This window comes from Galeopterus variegatus, unplaced genomic scaffold (assembly GCF_000696425.1).
Source record: "Galeopterus variegatus unplaced genomic scaffold, G_variegatus-3.0.2 Scaffold165, whole genome shotgun sequence".
NCBI classification, from domain to species: domain Eukaryota; kingdom Metazoa; phylum Chordata; class Mammalia; order Dermoptera; family Cynocephalidae; genus Galeopterus; species Galeopterus variegatus.
Window position 1 is genome coordinate 71661 of NW_007726276.1, and position 24561 is coordinate 96221.

The 24561-nt window shown below is 34.7% G+C and overlaps 1 protein-coding gene across 1 annotated transcript in view; it reads left to right on the forward strand.

Moving 5' to 3' along the window:
* DIAPH3 (diaphanous-related formin 3) overlaps window positions 1-24561 on the forward strand; it is a 428227-nt gene that overhangs the window by 42710 nt on the left and 360956 nt on the right. The window contains exon 2 of the mRNA XM_008594695.1: window positions 6421-6551. Coding sequence (XP_008592917.1) covers window positions 6421-6551 — 131 coding nt within the window. The remainder of the gene's footprint in view (window positions 1-6420; window positions 6552-24561) is intronic.

Genomic DNA, 24561 nt, shown 5'->3' on the forward strand with positions numbered 1-24561 from the left:
CGGTCCCGGACCGGTGCGGGGGTGAATTTGGGGGTTGCGATTCGTTGCCGGACACGAAAAAAGACAAAAAGGAAAAAAAAAAAAAACCTAGGAGTCATCTTTGACTTTTATTTTACCCTTGTGTCCACATCATGTAAATAGTGCCTGGAGCACAGGAGGTGCTCATTACATTCTTTAAATAATAAATGGTAATTAAAATTACTTTAATATAAAGTGGTGAGCATCATGAAAAGTGAATCTATAGATAGGGGACATAGTGTATGGCTCATGAAAGGCCTCTCCGGGGAAGTTACTCTCAGCCCAGGTCTAGCTGATGTCTGCGAGTAGGCCGGGCAAGGGTGGTGAGGGTTTGAGTAAAAGAGGAAAGTGTTAGGCGCAGGATTCTCATGTGTAAATACAGAGGCCTTGAGGCAATAAATTGTTCAGACTTGAAAAACTTACTATGGCTGTAATAAAGAATTATTTTTAGCCAGTAGATTTAGTTTGTCTTTTCCAGTGTTTATTGGTAAAATCTACTGCTGCCATTTAAAATGTCACACTCTTTATCTTCATTTTCCAACTAAAGATACCAAAAATTAACAGCTCTGCTTTTATGCCTGAATTATAATGTCCCCAGAGAAAAGATTGATAGGTTGGTCTTAGTGCATCATATACTATGTACTATGTACTCTTTTTGTTTGACTTCTTTATTACAACATAATTTTTTGGATTCATCTGTATTGCGTATATCAGTAGAGAATTCTTTGTATTGCTGCATAGTATTCCATTGTATCGGTATACAACAATTTGTGAATGAATACTTGGATTGTTCCCAGTTTTTGGCTACTATGAATAAAGCTGTTCTGAATGTTGTATGGATTTCTTTTCTTTTGTTTGCTTGCTTAACACCTGGTTATGCAATTGCTGGGTCATATGGTCAGTGTATATTTAGTTCTAAAAGAAACTGTCAAACTCTTTTCCAAAGTGGCAATACCATTTTACATGTCTACCAGTAGCATAAGAGAGTTCTTCATGCTGCACATTCTCATCACTATAGTGGGAGTGTAGTGTTGCCTCATTTGTGCTTTTAATCTGCATTTCCCTGATGATGGGTGATTGTGAACATGTCATCATATGATTATTGGCAAATCCTGTATCTTCTTTTGTGAGGTCTTTTACCTGTTTTTTAATTGGGTTGTTTGTCTTATTACCATTGAGTTGTAGCAGTTCTTTAACTATTTTGAATACAAGTCTTTTATGTGATATATTCATCATTTGGAGAGGCAGTCTGCTATGGGTGCTGAGTTTCCCTGCATCTTTTGGCTGGTTTTGACAAGAATGTAAGGTCTATCTGCTCTTTACCCAGCCCATTTATCAGGGTTGCATTTGCAGTGAGCAGCCTTGAGATGTGAGGTTATGTCTCCCACTGGACAATGAACAGACTTATTACTGCTCGCTATAAAAGTGGTGAATCTCCTGAGATCAGTGTTATCCTATAATGCAACCCACTGCATGTGCAGGCATTTATAATGAGCCCTGCATTGCCGCTGTGCAATTTAGTGGGTCAGGGAACCACAATGTGCAAAATAAAGTCCTTTGTCTCTGTAATTCAAGAGTCTCATGTTTTTTGCCAGCATCCATGAAAATATAACTGGCTAACTTAGCTTGTATGTAGGGTAAAACCTCAGACCCTGCATAGTTCTTAACGTGTATTGCAAGTATTTTCTCTCAGTCTGTAACATACCTTTCATTTTTCTAAGTGAAACTAATGTAAAAGAGCCTTTTGGAAACTGGAAGATTTAAATTTTGATTAAGTTCAATTTATTAATATTTTAATTTTATAGTTGGTACTTTTTGTGTCCTAAGAAATCTTTGCCTTCCCCAAGGCAGCAAAGATTTTCACTTGTTTTCTTCTAGACATCTTATATTTTTCGCTTTTACAGTTAAATCCAGGAATATAGGTTCACTTTCTTTCATATGAATGTCCAGATGTTCTAGCACCATTTATTGAAGAGATTCTACTTTCCCCATTGAATTACATTGGCACCTTTTGTAAATTTCATTGACCATATAGGTGAAAGGTATATTTCTGGATTCTCAATCCTATTTCATTGATGCATATATCATTCTAATTTGGTTACTGTAGTTTTATAGTACATCTTCATATCAAATAGTGTAAGCCCCCCAACTTTGTTCTTCTTTTTCATAATTGTTTTGACTATTTTAGGTCTCCTTCATTTTCATATAAATTTTGGAAACTGCTTCTCAATTTCTGCAAAATTTTGCTGGGATTTTGATGGTAATTATATTGAATCTATAGACTATTTTTGAAAATGTACTTGTTAATGAGTTTTTTAATAAAATTGATTCTTCTGATCCATGAACATGGTATAACATCTTTGTTTATTTAGGTTGTCCTCAGTTTCTCTTCACAATGTTTTTTTGTTTATAGGTGTTTCCTTTCTTTTGTTAAAATTTTTTTGTATTTTGTTTTTCTGATGATATTAAAAATGTTATTTTATTTTTTTTGGAAGCTGGCCAGTCCCAGAATAAAAATATCATACTTTAAATAGTATTTTTCAGTTACTGGTAGTATTTAGACATACAATTTATTTTTATATGCTGAGCTTTTATTCTGTAATCTTGCTAAATTCATGCAGATAATCATCTCATTTGCAAACAGACAGTTTTACTTCTTTCTTTCTAATTTGTATGTCTATAATAATAATTATTGGTTTTGTTATTGCCTGTCGCACTAGTTGGGACCTCCAGTACAGTATTGAATAGGAATGGTAAGCACAGACATACTTCTCTTGTTCCCAATTTTAGGGGAAAACATTCAGTTTGATCAACATGGAAATTATGTTTCCATGGAGGAAACATAATGAAACCTGGAAGACTTTATGAGTGGGTACATATATTATCCTACTCAGTGTCATTAAAGTGAGCTAAAGCACTATGAAGATTTTTGGATGCCTGAACTCATCTCTCCAGGGACTTTGCTATAAGAAACTTACAGAACATGAATTCAGTTAGCTCTCATTTTATGGAATAGCAAATTTTGGTTCAATTGAATTTAATACCTATTACTGTGTTCAGAGGATGAGAGAGAAGAAGTTCCACTGTTTCAAGATGATTAAATCCGTATCTTTCATAATAGCAGTCAAAGGTAATATTGAAAATTTATAAATTTAAAAATATCAAAATAAGTATATTATTTAGACATATTAAGTAGCTAGCTATCAGAAGTTGCAGTTAAAGGAATTAAAAGTGATTGCTTTTGTGAGATAGGGCTAAGAGGTAGGACAGGTGGCTTCAGTTTTTTATCTTTTAATGCCACTTGTATTTTTATCCAAATGGACATTTTTTATTATATTTAAAAAAATATTTACTATATGGGCTTACCAATATGTTGTTGAGGAAAACTATTTATTTAGTCGAGGTTTACTTTAATCCTACCAGAATCATAATTATTTCAATAATAAATTTTGAATGGACTACAATAGATCATCTAGTTTAACCTCCACAGATATATTTTTGGATAAAAATATTGGCCTGACAGCCTGTGCAGGAAACTTGAAAAATTTATGATATCAAGAAATTGTGAGCAACCTATGTGCCCCACGTGTGAGGGACTTAAATAAGTTATGCGTATGTCAGTAGTCTATAGGCAAGAAAAAAAATCATGTTCTTTAAGGCTTATTTATTGATATTGGAATGTATTCATGAAATATTGGTCAATGATAAAAGTAGCCTGTAGAACAATATAAATCATATCATGTTTTTGTAAGTTAAGTGTGTGTATTAAAGTACAAATATGAGGGTACTTCAGAAAGTTCATGCATAAATAGAATTAAAAGATAATATGAATCTTTCCATGAAGTTTTTGAAGTACCCTCATGTACATATAGAATATTATGTACATACTTATGTGTGAGAAAAAATGCTTTAAGTAGAAATTTCGGATTAAGGGCCGGCCCGGTGGCACACTGCTACAGTGCGCCACTTGGGAGGTGTGGCAGGCGCTCCCGCCGAGGGTTCGGATCCCACATGTAGACCGGCCGCTCACTGGCTGAGCGAGGCGTGGGGGCAACACTGAGGGTTGCGATCCCGTTGCCGGTCCCGGTCCGGTGCGGGCGCGACACTGAGGGTTGCGATCCGTTGCCGGTCACGAAAAAAGACAAAAAGGAAAAAAAAAAAAAGAAATTTCGGATTAATAGTAGTCATTTTGAGGCATCTCTTTTCTATTCCTTTTCTATGTTTTCCAAATTTTCTGTGTTGAACAAATAATACTTTGGTAATATAAAGCAAAAAAAGACATTGATAAATGCTGTCAGTGCAAGTTACATATATTTTTAATGGTATTGGTCACTATGATAAAGAAATTAGATGCTCATTTTCATTGCTTTCACCATTTCCACTTTCAATTTCATTTTTTTTTAATAATTTTTAATTCTCTTGAGATTTTACCATTGAATTTTTCTTTAATAAGTTACCACTTCGATATTGATATGAATAAAAATAGCCTCTCTTCCCAGTGCTAATTTGTCTTGCATTATTGGGAGTCTTATCTTGAACAACATTGTAGCAAATTAATAAAACAAAAAGAAATGAAAAAATATACACCTAATTTTCTGCAGTCTCATTGAATCTGCTTTTGAACATGTATAATTCCTTTCCCTACTTTTTGATGTCTAATCTGTAATTTAAATATATATATAATTCAGGACTTTATTGTTAGTTTGACATTCCCACCTGGGCTATGTATATGCTTCTCCACAGGAGAATAAAAGTTCAGGTTATTTCGGTGGCCTAAAAAGCTTACAGTTCTATCACACCTTTTTTTTCTAGTTATCTGCACAGATAAGCTCTCTTACCTCCTTCTCCTTTAGACCTTTATTCACTTTAGTTTGAGGTCTTCGAATTCTTCTCTGAGACTCCCCCCCCCCCCCCCGGTTAAAAATATTTTTTCCTTTTTTTTTTGAGTTTTCTGCTTTTTAATCTTTTTTTTTTAATTTTAAAATTTAATTTTAAAATTTAATTGTGCCTGTGTGTGGTGTAGAGTGTGTTGTTTCAATACATATGTATATTGTACATTGATTTATTTAGGGTAGATAGTATATCTCTCTCCTGAACATTTATCTTATCTTTGTGATGATTGTGGTCCAGATCCTCTTTTTTAGCTATTTAGAAATATACAATATCGTTATTATCAGCCCTAGTCAGCCTAGAACACCAGAAGTTATAATTCCTATCTACTTATAGCTTTGTACCCATTAATCCACCACTTCCCCTCCCTTCTATCTGTCTTCCCTTCCCAGACTCTACTTCTATGAGAACCCCCCCCCCCTTTTTTTTTAATTTAGTTTTTAGATTCTACATAGGAGTGAGATCATGTGGTATTTGTCACAGAAGTACCTGGCTTACTTCACTTAACATGGTGGTTTCCAGTTCCATCCATGTTGCTGCAAATGATAGGATTTCTCTTTCTCTCTCTTTTTTTTAAATAGATGAAAAATACTCCATTGTGTGTGTATACCACAATTTTAAAAAAATTTTAATTTGTCCGCCGATGGGCATTTAGGTTGATTTCCATCTCTTGGCTATTGTGAATAGTGTTGTAGTGAACGTGGGAGCACAGGTGTCTCTTTGTTATATTGATTTCATTTCCTTTCGGAAATCCAAGTGTGAGATTGCTTGGTCATAAGTTAGTTCTGTTTTTAGTTTTTGGGGGCATCTCCATATTGTTTTAACATAATGGCTATATTAACTTATACTCTCACCAGCAGTGTATGAAAGTTCCCTTTTCTCTGCATCCTCACCTGCATTTGTTATTTTCTGTCTTGTTGGTAATGTGAGATGATATCTCATTGTGGTTTTAATTTTCATTTGCCTGATGATTAGTGATGTTGAGCATTTTTTCATATGCCTGTTGGCCATTTGTATGTCTTCTTTTGAGAAATGTCTGTTCAGGTCCTTTGCCCATTTTTAAATTGGGCTCTTCATTTTTTTGCTGTTGAGTTGTTTCTTATATATTGTGGACATTAACCCTTTGTCAGATATTTAATTCGCAAACACTTTTTCCCATTCTGTAGGTTGTCTCTTCACTTCGTTGATTGTGTCTTTTGCTGTGCAGAAGCTTTTTAGTTTTCTGTATTCCCATTTGTCTATTTTTACTATAGTTGCCTGTCCATGACCTTTGGCATTTGAAAAAGCAGTAATTTTAATTTGCAAACCTTTTGATGTATGTTGTTTTCTTTTATGGATATCATGGATTATGAACTTACAGATTTATGGGCAGATAGTAAGGAAGTCATCCCACCAAAATAATGCTAGTAATGGTAATTAGGCACAATTGTTAATATGAGGGGTGGGAGAAATTTATTTTCTGGATAATCTTCATGCAGCATAGATTAAAATTCTTTTTGACTTATTTTACAGGGAAGCCTTAAGAGTATCCGGCAGATCTCACCTCAGGAATTGATTTATGAGCTGAAAATGGGGTCTGCAGATGAGAGACTTGTCACATGCCTGGAGTCCCTCCGCGTGTCTTTGACTAGTAATCCTGTGAGGTAATTCATCTATGTTACTAAACTAAACAGATGTCATTAATCTGTCATTTTTATTTAATACTTCCTTCATGGTGCCTTCAAGTAAATAGCTGGTATAATTCAACAATTTCTCAAGGTAAAAATTGGATCATAATATTTATATTCATGAAGAAATATAGTCTCAATAGTGCCTTTTGTATTTATTACTGAGTGGTACATAGCTCATGGACTTTTAAAGAAAACTTTTTTTGTAAGGTGTTTTTTTAAAAGAGAACAGACATGATCAGAAACTATCAATTTAATGGGGCTGAGTTTCACTCTGAATTTTGGGGTTGAATATATACCTGCTGATTTGCGTTTCACTACTAATTAATTTTTTCCTTTGGAGATGGTATCATTGTAGGAGCCCATAGGTTAGTGTTGCAAATAAAAATATAGGACATGCAGTAAAATTTGAGTTTTAGACATAATCAGACTAAAAAAATGTATCTGAAATCCAAATTCAACTGTGTATCCTATATTTTGGTCTGGCAACACTACCATATGTGTTTCTGTAATCAATTTTTAGACTTTTGGAATGGGGCTAATTTTTGGTGCCTCTGAGACGTAATTGTGTACAAAATTTAAATATCAGTGTAATTGTATTTTGATAAACTGGACATATTTAAATTTGTCAGATTATTGGGATGGTAGTAGACAGATCTGTTTAAAAACAACAACAACAACAAAAAATCCCACCAAATAAGGTGTACCTGAAATATGTATGTTAGTTTTGGTGCCCGAAAGGAGATATTTCAACCTATTCAGAGGCTGTATGCTGACCCTGAATTAGGTAGGTAGTTAAACCAGCGTATTCTTGAAAAAATTTGAGCATGCCTTGTTGTTATGAAATGTCTGAGCAGTCAGAATCAGAGAATTTCAGAGGTATAAGCGTACAAGGCAGATCAGTTTTGGCTGTTTATTATATAAGAAATGAATGACTATTTCTGCATAAGAATATATGTATGTGGATGTGTATATATATGTTCTGAAGGCTACAGTGGCATACTATAATTGGAGGTAATGACATGGGAAGGAATTTGATATTCTCTCTGATTAGTGCTTTTTTATTTTTGACATTTCTGAGGTTTGGATATAGTATGAAAAAATACTTAAAAGTAGAAATATTTAAAATGAGAAGACTACATGCTGAGATTTGAGAGTGAGGTTTAACTAAGGAGTATGAAGAGTAAACAAAGCATCTTTAGTGTATTTCAATTTTGTCTTTATTTTTCCACATTTTATCACTTTCAGTTCTCTAAACTAATGGTGGGCATGAGACTAAGACCTTCACATGTATTTTTTACTTCTGGGTTCTAGGTACAGCATCTAGCATGTAGGAAGTGCTCAGTAAAGTTTTGTTAATTGAAACAATGAGTCTTTAATTTTAGTCTTCTTTAGTCTTACCATGGCTATTGTTAGAAACTTAGGTTGGATTAGAGAATTTATTTGACAAGTATATTCATAAGCGAAGAGCTTTGGTTTTCACATTAATCTGTACCTATGCAATGAATCTATTTAAATAATATTTATTGAGCACCTGCTGTTTTCCAAGTATTATCCTAGGTGTGGTGATTGAGTAAACGAAGGAGATCCAAAGCATTGTTTCTGTGGGATTTAAATGTAGGATGAGCGTGTATAGGGTTTGAACAGGGGGACAACTCACACTCATTTCTCAGTTTGTCAGCTACTGGGCACTGAAGATTTTCATAGTTTTCAGTATAATTAGAAGTAGACCCTTCCTTCACTACTCCCCTTCTCTTCCTCTACCTCCTCCTCCTCCTCCTCCTCGTCTTCCATCTTGAGTTGATAACTATTACAAAAGAAAACAAAATTGTAGGATTTTTAAGTATGAATTCATGCATATTACAATGGATAGGATTATTTATTGTGATTTTTACATAAAAACAATGAGAAATTGTGCTGTCTCTTTCATTTGAACCTTATTTAGAAAAAAACCCCAAAACTTGTGGAATTATTTCTCTAAGAATGAACAGTTCTAGAATATATAATCAGGAATTCATGATGTTTTCTATGAAGTAGTCCTTTCAACTAAAAAGAATAGAAAATCTTGTGAAATTTTTCTGAAATTATGCTACTGTATGTAAAGAGAACACTGAGAAGATACTTGAGAATGTTTCTTTAGAGAAGGGATTTAGCTGGGCATATAAAACTTAGAAGTCATGCCTAGGATCAAAGTTTTAGACTTTCCTGTGAGTTATGATGTGCCTTTTTAATGTACAGTATGTGACTAAATTCTTAGAAGGAATTATAAATTTTGTAAGATTTTGAGATCATTGTTAGACCTGCGATATCATTGAGTAAATTAGAGTTAGAATCTTTACTGTCTGTGAATAGGATCAAAAAGAAACAAGTGAACTAAGTAATAATGGTTTTCCAGTAGTGGTTTAGGGTCAGGGTATATTTAAATCAAAAGAACCATTCATCAACTTATGAGACTTTGCTTAGTAGTTATGAGCCATGTCAACCTTCCACTATCCACTAGTGAATTATGTGAGAATCAGTGTGTTAAATACCAGATTATTTGCCTTGTTTTAGAAATATTTGATGTGAAGATCACAAAGTTCTTCTGTTTGATAAGGTCTATTGACTATCCAGTATTCTTGGTAACAGTTTTGAGCTAGTTTTGAACTCTAGGGAAAAGACCAGCTTGTTTGAATTATCAAACATAACTTTTAGTGGATCTTGACGTAGTCAGTAATTATGTTTGAGTTATTGAATACAGTAGGGTAGAAACATAAAAAGGTAGACACCAACATTATTATGATTGATATCAAGCATTTATAGTTCATACCTATCTAAGCATGTAGCAGATTAGTTATGGAATATATCTTCATTTTCTCAATTTGATGGACCTATCAAAGGCAAGATTTCTGTCTCAGAAATTCTAATCTTATCATGTCTTCTGTTTCATGATTTTAGGTATTATTTTCTTAAATCACAGTTAAAATTTGTGTTTTGAAGCTTACAAGAAATATTTTCTCACTAAAGTTATTTTTTTTTTTAAAAAAAGATTTCTAAAGAGATTCTGGAACTAGGATTGTATAGTTGCTAACTGTAGCTGTGAAGAAATCATTTTAGAAAATTTTACAGGAAAATATGTATTTATAAGAAAACAAGTGAGCAGACTTTCAATGTCATTATTCCATTAATCAGTGTCATTTTGGAAACTAGTTTTTCTGCATTTCTGAGATTGAAAACACAAGCAGGTAGAAGAGATTGACTTTGGAGTTGATCTATGTTTTGTGCCCTGTGCTATGTGTGTGAAGATAGAAAAGTTGTGGCAAGCAATGAGATCAATATACTCATTGCTATCAACATTATCTGAAGAAAAAATTTTCAAGATCCTGAATTTTGAAGTTATAAGTACTTTGACTTCTTTAAAAACTGTTTTTATAAAATAATAAATATATATAAAAGACTTTATCATAACAGTGAAATACACACCCACTTGCTTACTAATAAGGCAGAGATATAGAGTATTGCCTATGACTTTGAGGCTTCCATACATCATCCCTACTTAATTCTATACACTTATGCAACAACCCCCTCTCCCCATGCTGTGGTAACCATTAGTATGAATTTTTGGGGTTATCATTCCTTTTCGCTGTAGTTTTACTATATATGTATTCCTAATTAATATATTATTTGGTGTTATATCTTTTTGTACTTTATGTAAATGGAATCATCTTCCATGTATTCTTCTGAGATTTGCGTTTTTCTCTCAATATTATGTTTCATAGATATATCCATGTTGATGTGTGCAGCTATTCACACTCATCATAGTTAATCATTTTTCATACCATTGCCTATATATTTTAGGAATATGTATTATAAATAGCAAATGAATGTTTTTTTATCCTGTCTGATGATCTTTGTCTTTATCTGGTAGTTTTATCTTTCTGTATTGATTGTAAAAATATATTAGAATTTATATCTGACATTTCTTTTTGAATTTCAATTTGTTACTTTTTCTAGGTTCACCTTTCCCACTCCTGCTCCTCCTCCTCTTTGTCTTTTTTCTCTTCTTCTTTCTGTCTCTTCCTTTTATGTTTCTTTCTTCTCATTTCTCATCCTCTTCCTCCTTAAGTTCTTTTGGGTAGATTTATAATTTCTCATTTCATTTTTTTTCATTTACTTATTTGGAAGACAAGTTATCTTTATCTGACCTTAGAAAAGAATTTTAATATGCACAATCTTAAAAATGAAATTTGACATGCATATACTTAAAAGAATACTTTAATTATCAATTACCCTCTCTTGATATGTATGCTAGTTTTGAGTGATGTTTAATTCTGTTTTTCTTTTTAATATTAAAGTCAGATATTATTATAGTATTGAGTTATACTACAAATATGTATATATGTATATATGATTACACACTCATGTACTCATTCTTTTTTGATTCTTGTAATTATTTTTCTGTGATTATTTTACTTTTCCTTCAAGTATATCAGTAAGATCTTTTACTTAGAGTCTATTGATGGTAAAATTCTCTTTTATTTGTCTGAAAGCGTCTTTCTTTGCCTTTGCTTTTGAAGTATGGCCTTCCTAGGGTGAGAAATTGAGGTATCTTTTATTTATTTTTTATTCAAAACCTTTTTTTTTTTTTTTTTGGTGGCTGGCCAGTATAGGGATCAAACTCTGGACATTGCTATTGTCAGCACCATGCTCTAACCAACTGTGCTAACCAGCCAGCCCTGAGATATCTTTTAGATATCTGGCTTTAGGTAGATATTTTTTTCCTAGCATATTAAAGATAATTATTTTCTCTTCTGGCTTTCATTGCTATTTTTGAGAGGTTGGCTCTTTATCTAAAACTCATTCTTTTGCAGGTAATCTACCTTTTCTTTCTGTATGGTTTTATGATGTTTTCTTTGTCTTTGTTATTCTAGAGATTCTTTTATTTGTTTAGGTGGAATTTCCTTTTTATTTATCCTTCTAGGGATTTGGGGTGCTTCTTTTTTTTGGGGGGGGGTATGCTGCTGGCAGGTGTGAGGATCTGAACCCTTGACGTTGGTGTTACAACACTGCACTCTAACCAACTGAGCTAACCAGTTGGGGCTTCTTGAATGTAATTGGTGTCTTTCATAAATTCTGTGAAAATTTCAGCCATTATCTCTTTGAATATAACCTTTTTCTCTCTAATCTTGTATATGTGAGACCTTTGTACTTTATACACTGTTATTTCCTGTGTTGTCATTTATACTTTCCATTTATTTATCTCTTTCTACTACATTCTGGATATATTTTTTAGATCTTCTAGCTTCTAATTGTTTCTTCACCTCGATGTAATCTTCTGCTTAATCTATACATTTTGCTTTTAATTTCCATTATTATAATTTCATCGTTATAACTTCTCTTTGGCTCTGTTTTAAAATACCTTGTCATTTTTTAATTTTTTTGCTTCTCACTAATTTTTCATCCTGTTTTTTATTTCTTTAAATATATTAGATATTCTTATTTTATATTATATATCTATCATTCTAATAAATGAAGGCTTTCCAGGCCTAATCCTGGTGTTGGTTGTTTCTTTTCACTTTTACTCATGATATCTTGTTTCTTTGTATGTTTTGTAATTTTAGACTGTGACCTCGTAATCTTTAGGGTTTTTTTCTTTGAGATTTTGAGAATTCCTTCTTATGGAATGAGTTAGTGTTTTTCTACTTGGAGTGTAGGGACACCATTGACCCAGGGCCACCTTTAACTAAAATTTGAGGGGTTTTTTTTGTTCTTAAAACCACACAAGCACCTTATATATGTGTGGCTTGTATTATGAATTCTTTGAACAAATTTTTCTTGTTGTCTACTTTATTGGGCAGGTTTATTTTTAGTTTACCTTCCTACTGAAGGTGTGGCCTGAGATACTTTTTGCCAGTGTGTCCTCTGCTTGATGGTGGACTCTGGCTGTATGTCCTATTCCTTGTATGCTGCACAGTTACCACAAAAGAAATGTTGGATTTCCAAGGCTCTGCACATGTCCCACAGAGCAAAAGGGGCTTGAGGCTGGTTTGCCTCCTTAAATCTTTTCTCTCCTTTCTTGGTTTTTAAAATTTTGCCTCTAAGGAGACTTTATTTTCTTGTCACCTCAGATACAAATTTAAAATCATGTTTTGGCGATTGTCATTAGGGGGGTTGGGCATATCTAGTTTAATATCAAAAAAATGTATTGAATGAGAAAATTTAAATTATAAAGTTATTACATCCATATGCCCCAAATCCAAATTTCTCCGAAGGATATAAACGGAAAAGTGAAAGTCTTCTTTTTGTCATTTGATTGTCAAACCTGCTGCTCAGTGGTGAACTTCTATTAGTAGTTACTTGTGTGCTTTTGCTCCAGATTTTTAATGCAGATGTTATGTTCGTATCTACGAAGTTATACGAAGTTGTGCCTACTTTTACCTCTGAAAAGCATTTTTTCAATACTGCTTTCCAATAAGAAGTCAAAAGGTATAAGGTAATGTAGTATGAGGTAGGATGTTAATCTTCTTACCTCTTTATTTAGACATTATCATATGTCTTAGGATATGCCTTGTATTATTTATGTCTTAATTTATCATCTGGGGTCCATAACCTTTATGACAGTTAATATTGCTTATTAAAGACATATTTGTTGAAAACATCCTCTAATTTTAGGCCATTTTGCTATCTTTTCTCAAAGTGCTTTAAATTAATGAAATAAAAAATGCCCTGGAAGAAAATAGCTGTTAATGTTTTCAAATGATTACTAGATATTTTTAAAGGACAAGACATTACTGTCTAATGCTTTCACAGTCCTTCCAAACCTGGTGTAGTTTTTTTGAGAGACTTTAGAAGACTGAATGTTCCCCACTTGTAGACTACTTCCTCTTTTGTATATTGTTATTCCTTCTATAGCTTTGTTTTGGCTTATAGGTGGAGTAAAATGTATTATAAATATTTGATTTCAAGGTTAACTTTACCTGTATCTTAAAAGCTTTAACTTTGAATGTAGTATTAACAATAAAAGTAGAGCACATCAAAAATTTCGTAATTACTTTTGAGAGACAAATACATATTTTCTGTAGATGGTGAATAAGAGTCGTTTACCTCAATTTATACTTGACCTGAAAGGTCCTAGAATTGTAAAGTACTCCCAATCTATTTAAAAAAAAAAAAAAAAGAAAAATTGTGTGTGTGTGTGTGTGTGTATATTTAAATATATTTTAAATGTAAAATATTTAAAGGACACTATTTAAAATAAAGTGTAAATTGCTGTTTGAATGGCTAAGATTGATTTCTTTTAAAAAATATGCAATGAACATGTAAAATAAGTCACAATGTGACACACTATCTAAAATCTTCATTTTAAAAATAGGGTAGTTTCATACAACTCAAGAATGAAGATTTTGTACCCTACTTACTGATATTTAAGCATAACAGGGAGAAAATGTGACTGAAAACTATTTTAAAAGATTAGTTTACTTTTTAAAAAACAACAACAAAAGATAGGGTGTTATGCCATGACAATTTGGGGAGAAGTCCATTAAATTTATATAATTTCTCATGGATATAAAGGTGAAATATAAGAAAATTTCCTTCTTTTCAATTATAATTGTCTGTATTTTTTGGGAATGTAAATCTTATGTGTTCAAGGGTATAACAGCTATCAGTATGAAGTTATTTACTGAGTATTTTGGTTCTTTTGGTTTCTGTTCAAAAAAATAGTTTCAGTGAGAGAAATTATTGAACTGCAGTCCTCTAGTTATTAGTATTTTATGTACAAAGAATCAGTATAGTTTATTCCTTAGATTAATTTTTTGGGCTTGTTACTATGTCTTAAAGTATTGCTAGGGTAAGAGTTAAGTAAAGGATTTTAAAAATGTTGTTGTTTGTCTTGGTATTCCCTTGCGTATCTATACATAAAGAAAGGTCTTATAAAGGGAGACATAACATTGACAATAGAAGGAAGTTTTAATTTTTATGATGCAGAAAACCTTGTAAGAGTAAAACTTCATTTTATCACCCATATTGGGCAGTAATTTGTGGTTCTTTTGTTACAGGGTCAATATATGTCTGAAAGAAACAAGTATAATTTTTACAACTTGTATCATATGTTAAATTCATAAAGGATAACAGAAGAGAAACACCTAAATTAGGATTAGAACCAATGAGGTCATCTGGAGTGCCTCTGCAAGGCTAAATAGAATTTAGGCTCATTTGAATGGAAGTCCAGTAGAATTTTCTGCAGTGATGGAAATGGTGTGTCAGTTCTGTTCAGTACAGTAGCCACTTACCACAGGTGGTCATTGAGCACTTGAAATGTGGCTCGTGTGACTGAGAAATTGAATTTAAACTTAAATTTAAATAGCCACATGTGGCTACCCTATTGGACAACACACTTTTAGAGATCAGAAATTCATTTTCCTTGAACACTTGTTTTGAGCTTATATACTCTTGAGTCTCTCTCTATATGGCTGCTCTCCTCATCACGCTATGAATTTCTGAGGAGGGGACAAAGTATTATGTTGTTGTGGAACCTTAATGTGGGACTGAGAAGAGAAGATCAGAGTGCATGTTAAATGGATTTGAATAGGAAAATTAATACATGAAATAAAGTGAAATGCATGAACCTGTACTCATTTTGCAAGATAGGAGATCAAGTATTTGAAGTATCTTTATGTATTGTACTGTTGGAAAACTAGATGAGGTGCAGGTGCTTCTCCTTGTTCTCAAATTGTCCTCAAATTTCATACATAATGTATGTATGAAACACCTAACATACATACATTAAAGAATAAATGATACCACCAGTTCTTTCCTAATTAAGTCTCTAAGTATGTGGTATGGATAACATGCCACTAGAGGACAGTGCAGGATTCATTAATCTATCCATGGCACAAATATTCCAGGTGCTATGCTAGGTATCACAGTAAACAAAAGAAGCATATGGGAGCGAGACAGACTTAGAAAACAAGTAAATAAGTAAAACAAAAGGTATAATCAATTCAGTAAAGAAAAAATAAAGGACTTAACATTAACGAATAGAGAGCCTTTTGAGGTACGCTGGTCACAGAAACTCCTTCTGCGGTGGTGAAGTTTAAGAGACCAAAGGACAAGGAACTAGCTAAGAGAAGCATGGGCAGTGGTGCTGGGCATGGAGCACATCGTGGGGAAACGAGTGTAGCAGGAGGGTGGAGAGAGGGAGGTGGAATCTGAGAGGTCATCAGAAGGTTGGCAGTGGCCAGGACATGAGGGACCTTAATGGTCATGGTAGGGAGATTGAAATTTTATTCTAAATAAGTAGGAGGCTGCTGAAGAGTTTCAAGTAGGAGATGAGATACTCTGATTTATCTTTTTAAAAGAATCCCTGCTGTTGCTACTGCGGGAAGAATGGATTGAGGGAGGAGAGGGTGGGCAAGGAGGTGAGACAGGAGGCTCTGGTGGTAGTCGCAGGAATGATGAGGGCAGCTTGGGTAGGGATTGTAGCAGTGGTGGGGTTGGGGGTGGGTAGATTCTGCAGATAGATTGGAGGTAGAAACTGGTCCACCTGATTGGAGGTAGACCTCTTGGTGGATTGGATGTGGGGTGTGAATGAGAAGGAGGAATCAAGAATGACACATAGTTGTTTGACATGAGCAAAGTGGTAGATAGTAGCACCATTACTGGGATGGAGGAGGTTATTTGTTAATAATTGGATGAATTTTTGAGAAGAAAATCAAAATATCCCTTTTAAACATGTTAAGTTTGATATGTCGAGAGTTTCACAGTTTGAGACATGAAGCAAGCAGCTAGATACAAGGATGTACTTCAGAAAGCTTGTGGAAAAATAGAATTAAAAGATAATATGAATCTTTCCATGAACGTTTGGAAAATCCCTGTTATGTAAGTCTGGAACTCACTGGAGAAACGTGTAATGGAGATATTTATCTGTTCTTTATATATGTGTTGTACACACAACCCTGGGAATGGATGAGATCCCTATGCTGGCACAAGTGTGTGAGGTGGGGAGTAAAGATATAGAAGAGTGCCCAGAACAAGCTCTGAGGGACTCCAGGTCCAGAAAGGGTCCAGAAATACATGACCTAGAAAAGGGAGGGGGAGCCAGAACTAGGGAGGAGGAGAACCCAGAAAGGCTAATTTCTTAACCCAAGAAAGAAAGAGCATTTCAAAAGAAAGGAGTGGCAAACCACACAGCATGCTATTGAGATGTGGGGCAAGACAATATACTGTTGGAAATGGCAAGTCGAGGGTTGTTGGCAAAAGCAGTCTTTGGAGCCTTGGTGGCAGAGCCAGACTGAAGTGAGATCGAATCGATGGCAAAGAAGTCTGACTATGCCTCTGATGAAATCATATGAGACCTTTTGCTATAAAAGGAAAGAGAGAAATGGACACTAACTGGAGGGCTGTCTGGGGTTAAGTGAATGGAACCCAGTGAGCAAATAGAGAAACTTAAATTAGTGAGAGTTCAAAGAAGAAGGAAACTGGAATTGGCCCTTGAAAGAGGAAATTGTTTTGGTTGTTACGTGGGTGGCAGTTCTGTGGAGGGGAGCATTGTGAGTGAAGACACAGATTACAGACTTAATGATTAGCACTGATCTGACTAGTATTGGGCAGTAGTGGCAAGTGGGAGCAGATGGTGGAAGGCCTGAAATGTGACCATAATTTTATTTCCTCATATATTGGTTGTCAAATTAATCTTTATTTGAAATAAATAATTTGGTTAATGCTTTCCTGAACAAATGATGTTTGATCTAATACTAAGAAACCTACTATTATTTAGTGCATTTCAAACTGAATATTTACTTTTCTACAATTTATTTCTTTTGATAATGGATTTAAGTTTTGATTAGAGTACATACTGGTATATGTTATTTTAAATCCATAGTTCTCTTACTATCCTTTCATCTAAAGATCTAGAACTCTTGTCTTTTGTGCTTTGTTTTTCATTATTGCTGTTAGTTTGGTTTTCTTTTCATTTTATTTGGAGCTCTTTAGATATTTTATGCTCTTTAATACATTATAGCTAAAAAGTGACTAGAGAAGGGACTGTTAAGTTTGTTACTCTACTATTTTATCTAATATTAGAAGTGGGAATAAATGACTACTTTTAAATTTATATATATTTTTTAAAAAGTCAATTTGCAGAAAATATACATATTAGTGGTTATATTTTGAAGTTTGGTTGATTTTACAATCAACTTTTTTAGTTTCTGAATTCCTGCTCTGTAATTTAGTGTAATTTTTGTGGGTTGGCCATTGAATGGGATGTGGGTATATGTTTGTTTTGCCCTATAGGACATGCTAATGGCTTTGTACTTCCCCCAAGCACTGTTCATTTTAAGTATTTAATCACCTTGCTAAGGGTAGGTGAAAACTAATGCTTAAAATAAGCTATAATTATATTCAGCATTGGTGATATATTACTGTGACAGAGGAATGTAAATTGGATTGGGATATTATACAATATTAAAACTGACCTTCTAAGTTTAAGGTATGAAATTTGTTAGTTTGTCACATGTGAGTAGTGATGTATCTTTTTCCCCCTTTTAAGAAGCCTCTAATGTTGATTTTTAGTGAAATGTATCTGTATTTCCCTAGGCATTCATGTAAGATTATACTTTTGGGTAATTAAAAATAAATATTTTTCTTATTACAAAAAAATGAGTTCATTATAGAAAATAATACACAAAAGCAAAATGAAGAAAAAATTTTAATATTACCTACTTAAAAAGACTTTTTGGGGGAGAGAGACTGTGTGTGTACTTGTGTGTACAGAGGAAGTCCTACTGTATAATGCTACTAGTTGGTTATTTGAAAAAGTGGGTTAAAGGATGGAATCATAAAAATAAATGATTCTAATATGCCCTAAACATTTTTTAAAAATTCAAAACAAAAATTTTTTTTCTCTAGAGTCATGTGGAGTCCAGATCTTTTCTGGGAATAGGCAAAGGCTGGTTGAGTAACCCACACGTATAATGCGATGTCTTCCTGGTATTGATGTTTTAAAGTGAAGAAGGAACTTAGAGGCTCTTATGAAGTACTCTGAGTGCAGAATTCTTCTTCTTTAAAAAACAATTTTTTTTTGGTACTATCTCCCTTTAATTTATAGTTGTGCCCCCATTTACTTCTATAGCAATTTTTAAAATAATTTTTTTAGCTTTTCCAAAGCATTAGGCTTCGTTTTCATAGAAACAGCAACTCTTGTCTCAATGATATGTTATCTGTTTATGTAATAATAATTAAATTATATAATTTAATAATGAGTACAAATGGCAAGAATGGATTTGGAAACAAACTCAACTGCTTCTTGGTGGGAGCTGTGGATGTATTAGAGAGTAGAAAATTAGCCCTGAGGGTTCATTATGCCATAGATGTTAGTGTTTTACATGTGGAATGGAAAACAGCAGGTGACTGAGCGTTCCAGGCAGAGAAAGATTAAGAGTTTGTTTGTGTAGCTATGTACACATGCACGCATTTCCTATACGTGAACAAAAACACAATTTTGAGTAAGAATAGAATATGCCTCATCTGCCATTTCTGCTTTTTCAACTTGTGTGAACATCTTTCTACCTGACGATGGGAGGCATAGTTTTTTTTAGTTGGGATTTGTCTCTATCCCCTGGCTGGGTTAGGTAGCCACCTTCCTCGCTCCTTTAGCTTCCTTTGCTTATTTTTGTCATACTGTTTATTATACATTATTTTAATTGTTTATTGGCCTCATCTCACTCTTGCTTCAGATTTCTCCAATCAATTCTTTATCCCCTGTTATGTTTATTTCTTTGTTCTCACTACTCCTTTTCTCCATTAATTCTTATGCAATCAGTATTTCACTCTTGAATTCATTTCTTTTTTTTTTTTTCTTTTTTCTTCCCTTTTTGTCTTTTTTACTGACCGGTAACGGGATCGCAACCCTCGGTGTTGCGCCCGCACCACGCTCAGCCAGTGAGCGGGAACCGGTCTCCACATGGGATCCGAACCCTCGGCGGGAGCGCCGCCGCACTCCCAAGCGGTGCACTCTCCAGTGCGCCACTGGGCCGGCCCGAATTCATTTCTTTATAGTTCTTTTTAGCCCTGATCTTATTTGACCTCATTTCAGCACTTGACTCTTAACTTTTCTCTCTTTTGAAACTTTCGCTTTCCTTAGGATTTGGAATGTCCTAGGATTTGGATTAGGTATAGCAGTTTTAATTGGTTCTCCTGTCTTTTCTCAAGTGCCTTGGTGAGAACTTCTGCCTATTCTCACACCTTAGGAGTGGATGTTTCAGACTTGTGTTTCTGGGAAGCAAATGTATTTTTTCCTCTTCCTCCTCCTTAGCACAAATAAACAACCTGGGCATTACATATGAAATGAATGTAAGAAGGCAGACAGGCTAGGAACCTTGAGAGCCAAGGCTTGACATGGTGGTGAGTTCGCTGGGTTTTCTTTTTGCCTTTTTGCCAGATTTGAAGGGGAAGAAGTTAGCAACCCAGAAACATCGGTGGTCACAGACCAAAAATGCCCCATCAAATGCCTGTTCTCTGAAACCAAAGGACCACAAAAGCAGCAGCCAGCAAGATAGGAAACTTTGACAATAATCGCTCTGCCTGCCAAATACTACAGAAGAAAACTGCAGCCCTTTCCCACCCACACCATTAAAAAGCAAAGTGGGGAGCCTGGAATTCTACTCCCAGATGGCAGTAATGAGGCACTCTTCTCCCTTTCCACTGGTGTGGTGTCAGGAGAGGCTGGGGATAACAACCCCCAGCCCACTTCCATGCTGCCAGTTACATGGTGAGCGTAACAAGGCAATTCTACTCCTTCCCACCAGAGAGGATTACTGGAGGCCTATTGAGGAACCCAAACTCCCACCCATGTCAAGCAGTCGTGTCTCTCCTCAGGTGTCAGTGGAGGCCAGGTGGGGAACTTGGACTTCTGTTCTCATCTGGCAGTAATGAGGTGCTTCCTCTTCTTCCACTGGAGCTATGTCACAGGAAGCTGTATGAAGTAAGATGTTCAAATAGGATCCAGAGGCTCGTAACTTGATACCCAAAAGTTCCAGACCTGTCAGACAAAAAGCAGGAAGATCTCAAATTGAATGGAAAAAACGACAGTTAATAGATGCCAACAGTGAGATGACAGATGCTATAGTTATTTGACAAGAATCTTTAAAGCAGCTATCATAAAAGTGCTGTAATGAGCAATTGTGAATATGCCAAAACAAAAGAAAAAATAGTCTCAGCAAAGAAATAGAAGAAACTTTATTTCTTCTTTTAAAGAATCAAATGGAAATTTTAGAAGTGAAAACTATAGCAACTGAAATCAAAAACTTACAGGAGGGCCTCAATAGCAAAATGTAAGGATGAAAGGAAAGAATTAGTGAACTGGAATGTAGCATAATAAATATTACCTAATCTGAACAACAGGGAGAAAATCGATTGTGGAGGAAAAACAGAATCTCAGGGACCTGTGGGACTACAACCAAAAATCTAATATTTTTGTCATTGGAGTCCTGGGAGCAGAGGAAAAAGAGGGGGGAAAAAAGTGCATGAATAAACAATGACAGAATAGCTCCCAAATTTGGCAAGAGACATAAACATATAGATTCAAAAACTGAATGAAACACAGACAGGATAACCCCAAAGAAATTCACACACAGACACATTATAGTCATATTTCTGAAAACTAAAGACAGAGCAAAACATCTTGAAGGCAGTGAGAAATGACACTTACAGCAGAAAACCAATTCGAACAACAGTGGATGTCTCATCAGAAAGTGTGGAGACCAAAAGCAAGTGGAATTGTCTAGGGACAGGATGGTTCAAATAGGAAAATAAAACAGTATCTTGCTTTAGGAGATTGGTGGATGAACATTGAGAAAAGGCTTGGAGATTAGGAGGTCCCTGATGGTCCTTTATAAGAGCACTTCTTGGAGAGGGCCAATGTGGGAGGTAACCAAATCTCTGAAGGCTTACGAAGTGAGTGTCTAGTGAGGAAGGGGGTGTAGTGAATGTACCCCACACTGGTCACTTGTTTGGTGGTGATAAAAAGGAAATAGATGAATTAGTAGCTGGAAGGGAAGCGGAATTGAGGGAGGTTTGGGTGAGAGGGTGGGTCTGGTTGAAAGGTTTGCGGAAAAAGAGTCATGGGAGAAAAAGATTAAAGGTAAAAGAGGGAACTAGGTTCTGGGATTAGACTGATGGTTTGGGGTTAAAAATCTCAAAAAAAGGAGGCAAACATGTTTCTTTGGGCATGGAGATCAAGTAAGATAGAAGAAAACTGATTTCTTTGACAAAGAAGAAAGTTAAGTCAGTTAAAACTGCCTAGCTTAATTATTCTCAGTAAGTAAGCAAAGTCATGTTTTAAGAATGGGCAGAGATAAGGATAGTTTTTGGAAGTGCTCATGGGTTTTGAAAAGGGACTGAAGGAAATTGGATTTGAGTAAAAATATCTGAAAGCAACCTTGAGGGCCATTTGAGGTTGGGGAATATAAACAAATACTAATATAGAGAAATGGTTTTTAAATTCTGTTTGTGCAAGAACCCTTTTTGTAAAAATGGAGTGTCTTGCACATCAAACCCCGCCCCCCACCAATATCTGAAAGATAAAAGTGGAGCCATTGCCATTCTGTTTGAAAAAGGGTAGTGTACCTTAGAAGCCAATAGCCCTCTTATGTTCAGTTCTGATTCTAGAGAAGCCTAGAGGTCTCAGGGATGTAACATAGACCGATATAGACTGCACTGGAGGGAAAGGAGAAGAGTGCACAGACATGAAGATGACAAAAAGAACTTTGGTGTGAGCTTTTCCTTGGCTGCATAGGTCAGGACAATTCTGATCTGGCAAATGAGAGAAAAGTGACCCCAAGGTTAAGGCCAGGCTGGGGAGCAAATAAATACCAGTAGTTCTAGTAAGCCAGAATTCATGCTTAGGAAATCATTCAGAGAAAGAAGCAACATGTAGCTCTCAGGGTTCACGAAAGCAAGTGCTTTCATGAGTCTGGGAATCAAAAGAGAAGATGTATAACAACAGTGTAGAGTATGAGGTAATATCACATGATTGGTTCTCATCCTGTCTTTATGTTCCCATTGGGTATGGATAACTTTTATTTGATTTTATTTTTCTTCCTAGTATATGGGGGTTGAGTGTGACAGGGAGAGAGGAAGGGAGAGGGATTAGATAATTAGATTTAAAGATTGCACAACTCTCTTATAACAGCTAATAGAACAACCAGATGGCACATCAGTAAAGATATAGGAGAATTCAAGGAACACCATTATGCAAAAAGATGTAATCGATATTTACAGAGCACCCAACTCAACAGTAACAGATACCCATTCTTTTAATATGCCCACAGAACATATATTAAGATAAACCATATTCTAGGCCATAAAACAACTTCATCAAATTTAAAAGAACTGAAATCATACTGAATGAGTTTTCTTACCAGAAGGGAATTGAACTAGAAATCAATAAGATAACAGGAAGGTCTCCAAACACTTAGAAACTAAACAATACAGTTCTAAATAATTTGTGGGTCAAAGAAGTCTTAAGGGACATAAAATATACACTGAACTTAGTGAAAATACAGCATTTTGAAATTTGTGGAACTCATCTAAAGCAGCGCCAAGAGGGAAATTTATAACATTAAGTGCATTAGAAAAGAGGAAAAGGCTCAAATCGATCTTTGTTACTACCCTAAAAGCATTTATTAGAAGAGAGAAAGTGTCTCCAATCAATAATCCAAACTCAAGAATCTCAGAAAAAAAGGAGTAAAATAAACACAAAGCAAGCAGAAGGAAGAGGGGAAAAAAGATAAAAAAAATAAAGAGCAGAAATTAAGTTGAAAATAGAAAAATAATAGAAGAAATCAATGAAACTCGTTGTTTGAAAAGATTAATAAAATTGACAAAGCTGTAGTAATATTGATAAAGAAAAAAAGAAGCCAAAGTCCTAATATCATGAATTAAATAGGATTGTACTACAGACCCAGAAGACATCAACAGGGTAATAAGAGAATACTATGAACAATTTTAAACATACAAATTGGACAACTTACATGAAAAGACCACTTTGAAAAGCACAAACTACAACAAAGTACTCAATATGAAATAGAAAATTTGGATGGTCCTCTATTAAGGAAATTAAGTTACTGATTCAAAACTGCCCCAAAAGACCTTCAGGTGTAGATGATTTTACTAGAGAATTTTACCACACATTTAAAGAAGAATTAATGCAAGTTCTACCCAGTCTCTTTCAAAAAATTCACAATTTATTTTATGAAGCTGGTATTACCTGAAAGCAAAATCAAAAACAGTACCAAAATAAAACAGAACAAAACCCAAAAAATCCCCCAGACTTACAGATCAATGTCCATCATGAATATAGACATAGAAATCTTTATGTAATGCAGTATATCAACAAGCTAAAAAAAAAAAAAAATCACATGGCCATATGAATCGATGCAGAAAAAGCATTTGACAAAACTCAACAGCTGTTCATGATGAGAAGTCTCAAAAACAGTAGGAATAGAGGGTGTTATGGGTTGAATTGTGCCCCCAGAAAGATATGTTTAGGTTCCAAACCCCACACCCCTCAGAATGTGGCCTTTTTATTTTTATTTTTTTTAAATAGGGTCATTGCATGTAATTAAGAAGAGGTCATAGGGGAGTATGGTGGACTCTTGATCCAAAATGACTCGTGTCCTTATAGGAAGAGCAAAGAGACACAGAGTCCCATGTAATGGAACAGGAGAAGCAAAGATTGACATCTTCCACCAGAAGCTAGGAATGGGCAAGGAAGGATTCTACCCAGAGTCTCAGAGGGAACATGGCCCTGCTAACATCTTGATTTTCAATAACTAGCCTCTAGAACTGTGAGAGAATATATTTCTTTTTTTAAGCAACCGACTTTTTCGTACTTTTGTTGTGGCAGCCCTAGGAAACTAATACAGAGGGGGAACTTTCTCAACTTGTTAAAGATCTACAGAAATTCTGTAGCTAATATTTAATGATGAAAGATTGAGTGCTTTTTCTC